The sequence below is a fragment of the Choristoneura fumiferana genome, chromosome Z (assembly GCF_025370935.1).
Source record: "Choristoneura fumiferana chromosome Z, NRCan_CFum_1, whole genome shotgun sequence".
Lineage (NCBI taxonomy): Eukaryota > Metazoa > Arthropoda > Insecta > Lepidoptera > Tortricidae > Choristoneura > Choristoneura fumiferana.
The window spans coordinates 3067811-3074626 of record NC_133472.1 but is presented as its reverse complement, the minus strand read 5'-3'; the positions used below and the strand labels follow the sequence as shown (position 1 = coordinate 3074626).

The window sequence follows — 6816 nt, the reverse complement described above, 5'->3', positions numbered from 1 at the left end:
ATATCTATATACCAAATTTCATCAAAATCGGTTCAGTGGTTTCGACGTGAAAGCGTAACAGACAGACAGACAGACAGAGTTACTTTCGCATTTATAATATTAGTAGGGATATTAGTAGGGATTGGGATAAATTGTCTTCCAATATACTGAATAGTGACTGAACCCTCTAGCTTCTGTAGAGAGTTTTTGTGTCTATTATTTTAGATTACTCTCTAACATATATCAAAATTAATTAAATCTGAGCCGGACACGTCACCATTCCTTGTTACTAGCGCGACGCGGTTTTGCGTCTGTCCGTGCTTCATATGAATTCATACTGCGCGACCCGATCGCGTTCGTCGGTCGCGGTCGCCGGTCGCGGTAGCAGGTCGCGGTCGTCAACATCGAGTTGCTACCGAGATAGCGAGCTAGTCCACCATGTAGCGGGTCTGTCGCAGCGGGGACCAGAAGGTCCTCTCGTCTTGTTCAGGGATGGGCATCCAGTTGTGACCTGCGCAAAAATTAAGTAGTAAATCTGGGTGACACTAAGTTTCTAGTACTTAGTTCATGTTCATGTAACACAAGCCTAATTTTAGTAGGCGACCCGTTGAGAGAGACTAGATTTAAGTACCTCGGTAACAGTTTTTTTGGAGTAAAGTCGCCTTAAGGGCCACAGACACTAGGCCCTTGCTGTAGTTTAATTGTTTTAGGGTTCCGTAGTTAACTAGGAACTTTTATGGTTTCGCCATGTTTGTCCGTCTGTCTGTCTTCTGTGTGTGTTGGGCTTAGTTCGCACTGACCTGCGTATAGGTAGGACTTTCCGCCGCGACAGCGGTAGTTGAGCCGTGCGGCCGCGTCCTGCAGGTGGGCCTTACGAGGTACCTTGCTTATTCGTGCCATCGCGTACACTTCCTGGCTCTGGAATAAGTTCAGGTAGTCTATTGATCGCGTGATGTTTTTATCAACTTTTAAGTGTAAGGTTTAGCGGAGCCGAAAGGTTCTGTGTCTTGGCCGAAAACCGAACCGAAACTTCAAATTATACTTTTAAACAGTAGAATTTTATTCATTAATTTCATTCATTCCTAAAAATATTTTTAGCACACAATATTTACAATAAATCCCAAAGGAGGATGGCCAGATTTGTATAGACTCTGGCGTAGGAACCAATAACGACAAGATTTTTTAAGATATAAAAAATATTATATATTTTTAGAATATAAAAGGTTTTTTTTATATTCTACAACTTTTTGTACGGCGGGCAATCTCGAATCACTGTGTAAAAAATATGAAAACGCATATAAAACAAAATCATTATACAAAATCATCAACATACAGGAACTTACTTAGTATCGAAAAAACCTTTTTTTTTATTCGACTGGTTGGCAAACTAGCAAGTGGGTCTCCTGATGGTAAGAGATCACCACCTCCCATAAACATCTGCAACACCAGGGGTATTGCAGATACGTTGCTAACCTAGAGGCCTAAGATGGTATACCTCAAGTGCCTTACTCTCCACGCCGAAACACAACAGTGCAAGTACTGCTGCTTCACGGCAGGATTAGCGAGCAAGATGGTGGTAGCAATCCGGGCGGACCTTGCACGAGGTCCTGCCACCTGCAACCTACTTTTATGCAGCGGTAACTTTTTTCATCCAAAGATTTGGGACTACCCGCCATAGTAAAAGTTTTAGAACTTAGTATAAGCTATCCAGTGACATATCGCTTGTCCTTATTGGTCATTAGGCCAATTAGCCCACCCTCCTTTTGGGCATTTATTGGGCAAGTTTGTTCCATCTTAGTCAGGTGTCCATGGGCGGCGGTGATTGCTTCCCATCAGGTGACCCTTATGCTCGTTTACCCCCTTAATATATATATATATAAAACATCTTCGCTTATCACCTGGCGTGATTGTGGTAAACGCATGCCTGTTTTTGTGTAAAAAAAAGTCATTACAAAAACAAAAGTAAAATAGAATTAAAACTAATTTATCCTAAAGTCATAAACCTATAATTTCATTCATTCACTTTAAGGCTCCGTTGCTACCACAGATGTACGAGGATGTGTTGCGAGTAATGTGTTTTTCATTATACATTAACCAATAAAAACCCAACCAACCAACCAAAAACCAACCGTGACCAACAGCGGTGGCTCCAATGACGATGTCGACGCGAGGATCAAGAAGGCGAAAGGTGCCTTTGCTTAGCTAAAAACTGTGTGGGATTCGAACGTGCTCACTCGGCGGATCAAGGTTTCCCTCTTCGATTCCATAGTGAAGTCTGTTTTGCTCTTCGGCTGCGAGACTTGGAAGGAGACAAAGGGTCTGACGAGCAAGCTACAAGTGTTCAAAATACAAACTGAAATATAGATGCACAGAAAAACAGAAAAATAAGACCATCACTGGGAATCGAACCAGGTCCTCGGTAATCCGTACCGCCGATTCCCAGTGATGGTCTTATTTTTCTTTTTTCTGTGCATCTATATTTCAGTTTGTATTTTCAATTTCGGTTTTACGGGATGACCGTAAAAGTAAAATTTGAATTGAAATAAAAAATACAAAAAAAAAGATTCCAAAAACCAATCTTAACTACAAGTGTTCGTTAAGAAATGCCTGAGGTCCATCCTGCGCATATTTTGGCCGAACACTATCAGCAACGAGGATCTATGGAAGCGATGCCATCAAATTATAAGCGAGAGATCGCACAACGGAATGGAAGTGGATAGGGCACACCCTCCGAAGACCAGAGGACAATACAGCCAAGGTCGCGTTCACGTGGAGGCCGCATGGGAGCCGGCGCACACGTGGCAGCGCACCGTGGACGCCGAGCTGCGGGCGGCCGGGCTGAGTTGGGGAGACGCGGGACAAACGGCGCAGGACAGGAGCTGATGGCGACGTCTCACGAAGGCCCTTTGTACCACTGGAGTACCATAGGACGACAACAACAACGACAATAAAAACGCTTCATTTACCTCGCCTCTTTCCGCTCAGCTGTTTCCACCAGAGATGTGCTGTGCGAGGATAGGCGAATGAAGCGTTTCTATTGTTTAATGAAAAACACGTTCCTCGTAACACATACTCGCACATCTCCAGTGGGAACGCATCCTTAAGGTTTCTACGTATACACCGTATCTTCATGACCGTAATAGAAACGTGTCAGATAAAATATATTCGTTGTATTGAAAAGTATGAGATGTCCGCAAGCACGTTTCGTAACCAACCGTCGCCGTTGCGGGTCATGTATGCGTTTGATATTATGTTCCTGTTACGGTCATGGCATGATACGATGTAATGTGTAGAGACATAAAACAGAATACGCCCTGTTGCTGTGTCGGACAACAATGGGCATACCTCACACAGCATCATGCCCAGCACCTCGTTGTCTCCGGTCTGCTTGAACCTCACGTCCACTGGATCCAGCTTCTTGCCTTCAGGAACACCTGGAAACGGGAACTGGCTTACAGCGCCATCTGTCGCAATGCCTCGTCAAAATAAAGCCAATAGTTGATTGATATCAAAATACAGGACATGAGCGAGTCACATTCTCGTGAGGTTTGCGTTTCTATTAATAAATATTAAAAAGAAACGCAAACCTCACGAAAAAAATAATGTAATAAAAATAATTATATGATTAGTCGTCAATTTTAGCATTGTTTTTAGGGTCGGCTTCAGAATATATTTATTATTTACTAGCCGTTACCCGCGACTTCCTCCGCGCAGAATTCGTTTATCGCTATCCCGCAGGAACGATACAATTTCTCCGGGACCTAATCTATCTGTATACCGAATTTCATCTTAATTGGTTCAGTGGCTTAGACGTGATGAAGTAACAAATAAAATAAACAAACATACTTACAAACTTTCACATTTATAATATTAGTGAGATAGTGAGATGTCGCAAGCCAAAAAGATAAGAACAGTGGCCTAAGGGCCCGCTGGAGTCCACTTTAAGAAACCTTGCCATAAGGGTTCCGTCACTCGAATGTAAGGGCTAAGGAACCCGTAGAAGCTAATTCCGTGCGGCTTACCTTGCAACGGCACGTACATCAGATACTGGCCGCGGTCTCCGTTCTCCACCAGCAGACTCATCTGACCCGACTCCCGTATGAGCACGTGCCGGGCGGTCCAGTTGACCGGCGTGCTCACGTGCTCGTCCAAATAATCGTGCAGCAACTTGTAGTCCTAGAAACACTTGTAGCCTTAGGTAGGGTAGGCCTTAGCCATCTAAGCACCCCGGGCGAGTCAAGCCTTTAGCGGCCTTTAAGATACGACAAGCGACATAATACATATCTTGTTTGTTAGATATAGGCATTAGCTGTCTTAGGTAGCCGGGCCGGCCTTAGCTATCTAGGCACCCCGGGCGAGTCATGCCTTTGGCGCCCTTTTAGATACGACAAGCGACATAATACATATCTTGTTTGTTAGATATAGGCATTAGCTGTCTTAGGTAGCCGGGCCGGCCTTAGCTATCTAGGCACCCCGGGCGAGTCATGCCTTTGGCGCCCTTTTAGATACGACAAGCGACATAATACATATCTTGTTTGTTAGATATAGGCATTAGCTGTCTTAGGTAGCCGGGCCGGCCTTAGCTATCTAGGCACCCCGGGCGAGTCATGCCTTTGGCGCCCTTTTAGATACGTCAAGCGACAATACAGATCTTGTTTGTTAGATATAGGCATTAACTGTCTTAGGTAGCCGGGCCGGCCTTAGCCATCTAGGCACCCCCCGCGAGTCATGCCTTTGGCGCCCTTTTAGATACGTCAAGCGACAATACAGATCTTGTTTGTTAGATATAGTCACCAGCTGTCTTAGGTAGCCGGGCTGGCCTTAGCCATCTAGGCACCCCGCGCGAGTCATGCCTTTGGCGCCCTTTTAGATATGTCAAACGACATAATAACAGATCTTGTTTGTTAGATATAGTCACCAGCTGTCTTAGGTAGCCGGGCTGGCCTTAGCCATCTAGGCACCCCGCGCGAGTCATGCCTTTGGCGCCCTTTTAGATACGACAAACGACATAATAACAGATCTTGTTTGTTAGATATAGTCACCAGCTGTCTTAGGTAGCCGGGCTGGCCTTAGCGATCTAGGCACCCCACGCGAGTCATGCCTTTGGCGCCCTTTTAGATATGTCAAACGACATAATAACAGATCTTGTTTGTTAGATATAGTCACCAGCTGTCTTAGGTAGCCGGGCCGGCCTTAGCGATCTAGGCACCCCGGGCGAGTCATGCCTTTGCCGTCCTTTTAGATACGACAAGCGACAAAATGAGAGATCGTGTTTGTTAGACATAGGCCTCCCCCACAGACCTCCAGTTGCTTCGGTTGGCAGCGGCCTGCATCCACCGTGAACCCGCGGCTTTAACCAGGTCATCCGTCCATCTTGTTACGCTGCGCTTGCCGATCCGCGGTCTACATTCAAAAGTGTTAAAGCCTTGGGGTACTAAAGCACCCAGCCTTGGGGTTTTGCAGGTGGTAGGACCTTGTGCAAAGTCCGCCTGGATTGCTACCACCATCTTGCTCGCTAATCCTGCCGTGAAGCAGCAGTGCTTGCACTGTTGTGTTTCGGCGTGGAGAGTAAGACAGCCGGTGAAATAACTGGCACTTGAGGTATTCCATCTTAGGCCTCTAGGTTGGCAACGCATCTGCAATACCCTGGTGTTGCAGTTGTCTATGGGCGGTGGTGATCTCTTACTATCAGGAGACCCACTTGCTCGTTTGCCATCCAGTCGAATAAAAAAAAAAAAAAAAGCACGGTTTCCACCGCGAATGAAGCGGACTCATTAATGACTAGTTTAACTTACACCGACCATCTTCATAGAAGTTCGGTGTAAGTATTCATGCAGCCGATCGTCGTGCGTTAACACGTTCGGCCCCGGCGACGATCCACTAAGCCCTTACGCTATGCCTACGCGTATCACACAGCAGTCACTTCTATGCCAGTGACACGTATACGTGTCACAAACGTAATACATTCCGGTGCCAGTGACACAACGTCTGTGACTTTAGTTCTTACTCTTCCTAAAGGCTGGCAGAACGGAACGTTGCCGGAGCCGAATGCGGTCCACTAAGCTCTTACGTAGCGTATATCCCACAGCAGTCATAAATACGTGTCACTGGCATAGGAGTTAGAGAATTAAAAAGGCACAGACGTTGTGTCACTGGGGCCGGATGTGTTAAACTGAGTCCGCTCCGCTCGCGGTGTAAATTGGGCTTAAGACTTACGCTTTTCCGTGGCAAAGTGAAGTCCACCCGCAGCGTGGGCGTTTGCGGGGCCCAGAAATAAAACACCATCCACGTCTCGTCCAGCACGGTGTAAGGGTTGAATCTCGCGTAACGGCTGAACTCTTCACAGGACGTCTTATCCTCGGGCTCGAGATGGGGCCCGGCCGGCTTTTTAACACCCGCAATCATCACAATTTTGAGAATTAAGATCACCATGTGCATTGACAGCGTTAAAGCCATGATAGTTAGCTGGATGGCAATAAAGGGCCCATTACACCGTGTCACACCATGACCGTAAAAGCAACGTGTCCGGCAAAATTATATTCTTTGTATCGAAAAGTATAACTCTATGCCATCGATTTAGAATACCCTAGATACACTGTCACCTAGAAATTCAAGTCGCAAAAATGTCCCATCGCTAAGTTACAAGTGGGTGCGTCTACTAACGCAAATCAAAAACAGATAATGTACTTAAGAACATTTCAATTTTCGTTGCTTGCAACATGCAACCTTATGTCAAGAATATTAACGTGTTATTTCGAGTGCGCGCGATTGGCGGTTATGACATTACAAAATAAGTCCATTGCGCTTTCGTTCGTATGTAGATAGCTGCAATGGACC

At 45.8% G+C, this 6816-nt stretch overlaps 1 protein-coding gene across 1 annotated transcript; it reads right to left on the bottom strand.

Annotated features, from left to right (window-relative positions):
* Positions 1–376: 376 nt before the first annotated feature.
* Positions 377–6435, bottom strand: LOC141440518 (uncharacterized). The gene is made up of 5 exons (XM_074105057.1): positions 6196–6435; positions 4002–4155; positions 3325–3413; positions 780–897; positions 377–490 (listed from the first exon to the last, which is right to left on the bottom strand). Exons 1-5 carry the CDS (start codon positions 6433–6435, stop codon positions 408–410), a joined length of 684 nt encoding a protein of 227 aa, XP_073961158.1. The 3' UTR covers positions 377–407.
* Positions 6436–6816: the final 381 nt, after the last annotated feature.

Bases quoted from the DNA above. Each gene is read 5' to 3' on its own strand.
- LOC141440518 (XM_074105057.1), bottom strand. From the start codon at position 6,435: ATGGCTTTAACGCTGTCAATGCACATGGTGATCTTAATTCTCAAAATT. The intron at 3,414-4,001 runs GTAAGCCGCACG...TCCCGTTTCCAG, and splicing joins GATGTACGTGCCGTTGCAAG to GTGTTCCTGAAGGCAAGAAG. The intron at 491-779 runs GTCAGTGCGAAC...ATTTTTGCGCAG, and splicing joins AAAGTCCTACCTATACGCAG to GTCACAACTGGATGCCCATC.